This window comes from Bidens hawaiensis, unplaced genomic scaffold (assembly GCF_021521415.1).
Source record: "Bidens hawaiensis isolate Kalapana, Puna unplaced genomic scaffold, B.hawaiensis_p1.1 tig00014763_1, whole genome shotgun sequence".
Lineage (NCBI taxonomy): Eukaryota > Viridiplantae > Streptophyta > Magnoliopsida > Asterales > Asteraceae > Bidens > Bidens hawaiensis.
Window position 1 is genome coordinate 344,473 of NW_027492300.1, and position 2,745 is coordinate 347,217.

A 2,745-nucleotide genomic window follows, 5' to 3' on the forward strand; every position below is an offset into this window, starting at 1 on the left:
TGAGCCGTAAAACTTTATAAATTTTTGAAAAATATTATTGTGTGATACGGGCTTTGAACCCAAGACCTTATATTTCAAACCAAATGTGCTTACTAACTCCACTAAAATGGTAATTGTGTTTGATTTTTTGACTTAACATATATAAATGTGATTTCTCTTCAAGTATAAAACCAAAATTATATTTAATTGTTTCTTATTCATAATTCACAATATGACATTGTCTTCCCATATCGATCTTTTTAACACAACCATTTAAGATTGTTCATCGTTTCTTTCTTTATTTAAAAATATAATATGTTTGTATTTATTTTCTTTTACAACAAAAATCTTGGTGAATAAATATCAGAGGTTGTTGTATACTGAAGATGTGGATGGGTTACTGCCCATTCATCGAGCTCTTATTAATTCTCATAAAGACACATTTTTATATTTGTTGAGTGTCACAAAAGGCAATCAGTATCCGAGTACCTTCACAGGAAATATGGGTGTGACACTTTTGTCTAATGTCATTTTTGCAGGATATTTTGGTAAATTCTTTGACTGAAATGTTGATATTTTTTTTATATATTTTTTTGTGTTAATTAATATTTTCTATATATTTGACAGATATCGCACTTGATTTAGTCACTCAATATCCTGAACTGGCTACTACTATACCTTCTGATAATGTTGATGCTCCTTTAATGGCTATAGCGAGAAAAGCAAACGCCTTTGAAAGCGGATGTCGCCTTAATTTCTTTGATAGTTTAATCTATAAATGTAAGGCTTTATGTAGACATTTAACATTCATAATTTTTGTTGTGTTTTATATGATATAAGGATAAAATAACGAAGGATGTTTTGTTTCGTGTTACAGATGTTCCTTTGAAGTTGGAGAAACCGAACTCAAACAAAAAGCAGGGGAAGATGTACTTCTGCACTTCAGGTTTGCTGCAACTTTACATTAATAAAAGTTGTTAATTTTTATAATCCACAAAATAAAGAATCCACTAATTATATACGCTTCGATGGTAGTTCTTCAAGAGATCAACTTTGTGGTCTGGAAAGTTTTGGGTAGGATCGGTGAGTGTCTTCAATTTCTTGTTAAACAAAAGTCAACTGTAAAAGTCAAAGAAGCTAATTCTTGAATCTTGATATGAATCTAGTGCCTCACATCACACACATTCAGAAGTTAAAGCTGGCTCATCATCAAGCGCTTGCGCTCGTGAAATGTTTATGTCGAGAAATCAGTGCGTTAAATCTTCAATCAAACAGTATACATTATTCAAATCCAATTATTGAGGCTGCAAGCAACGGTGCGTATGAGGTTATTCAAGAAATTGCTGACACATTTCCACAGGCAATTTGGTATGGTGATACAAATGGTCATTTCATGATCCAGTTGGCGATTCTTCATCGATGTGAAAAGGTTTATAATTTGACATATCAAATGAGTGATCACAAGCATTTTCACAAGACGCTTAAAGACCCGTACAATAATAATCTCTTGCATTTGGCGGGAAAACTGGCACCTCAACAGAAACTTAATCTTGTCTCTGGTGCAGCGTTACAAATGCAACGCGAATTGCAGTGGTTTAAGGTAACAAATATTTTCTGTTTCGATTTTTTCGCTTTCGGTTTTGCCATTTGGACTTAAAATATGAATTTTGGCCTAAATCTTTTTGTTATTTGATAGTTAATCGATAATTATACATTTGGGCTAAAATATTTGGGCTACACTAAATATTAAATTCTTATAAATCATTTAAAATTCAAAATTAAAAATGAAAATCCATTTTAAAATTTTAGATTAATAATGTGTAGTTATCGTTTAATTTATTCAGGAAGTCGAGAAGTTTGTCATCCAAAGTATAAAACCGAAAAGAACTCGTTTGAACAAACACCCGAGATGTTATTCAGCAAAGAACATAAAAAGCTTGTGAGAGACGGCGAAGAATGGATGAAAAAAACAGCCGATTCATACACAGTAACCGCAGGACTCATAACCACAATAGTATTTGCAGCAGCCATTACAGTGCCAGGTGGCAACAGTGGCGATACGGGCCACCCACTTTATGCAAAAGAAGCATCTTTCTTAATATTTGCAGTTGCAGATGCAATCTCCTTGTTCTCATCCACCACATCATTATTATTATTTTTATCTATCCTAACCGCTCGCTATGCAGAACAAGATTTTCTCTTCACGTTACCTTCAAGATTAATAATGGGACTCGCGACATTGTTTTTGTCCACAACTTCAATGATGATCGCTTTTGGTGCATCATTGTATCTTTTATTTGGGCAAGGGAAAGATTGGATTTTGATCCCGATAGCTGCATTATCGTGTTTACCGATTACTTGTTTTGTGACGCTACAGTTTCCACTTCTTGCAGAGCTAATATCGTGTACGTATGGTCGAGGACTTTTTGGTAAGCAAAGTGATCGACCGTTTTATTGACTTTATGTTTTAAGATTATACGAACTTTTTGTTAAATGTTTTAGATACATTGATATTTTGTTGTTTTAGTTGCTATGTTGATGCATGCCGAGCCTTGAACTAACCATCAACATCATTATTAGGGCATCTATATGTAAATGTGTCTACTTCATGATGATCATACAGATATCTGAAGTTGCAATTTAACTTATAATTAATCATATCATGGATTTTAAACAAAACCTGCAAGCATCATTTTACACACCATATATAAATACTCTTACATCGGCCGAGACTCCACACCACATACAATCAGGCCGGACATAGTT

At 33.4% G+C, this 2,745-nt stretch overlaps 1 protein-coding gene across 1 annotated transcript; it reads left to right on the top strand.

The window, feature by feature from the left end:
- The first annotated feature begins 368 nt into the window (after positions 1–368).
- LOC143547624 (uncharacterized) lies at positions 369–2,535 on the top strand. Its single transcript, XM_077039007.1, has 8 exons — positions 369–527; positions 607–759; positions 857–925; positions 1,015–1,062; positions 1,146–1,579; positions 1,676–1,712; positions 1,824–2,408; positions 2,507–2,535. Exons 1-8 carry the CDS (start codon positions 482–484, stop codon positions 2,533–2,535), a joined length of 1,401 nt encoding a protein of 466 aa, XP_076895122.1. The 5' UTR covers positions 369–481.
- Positions 2,536–2,745: the final 210 nt, after the last annotated feature.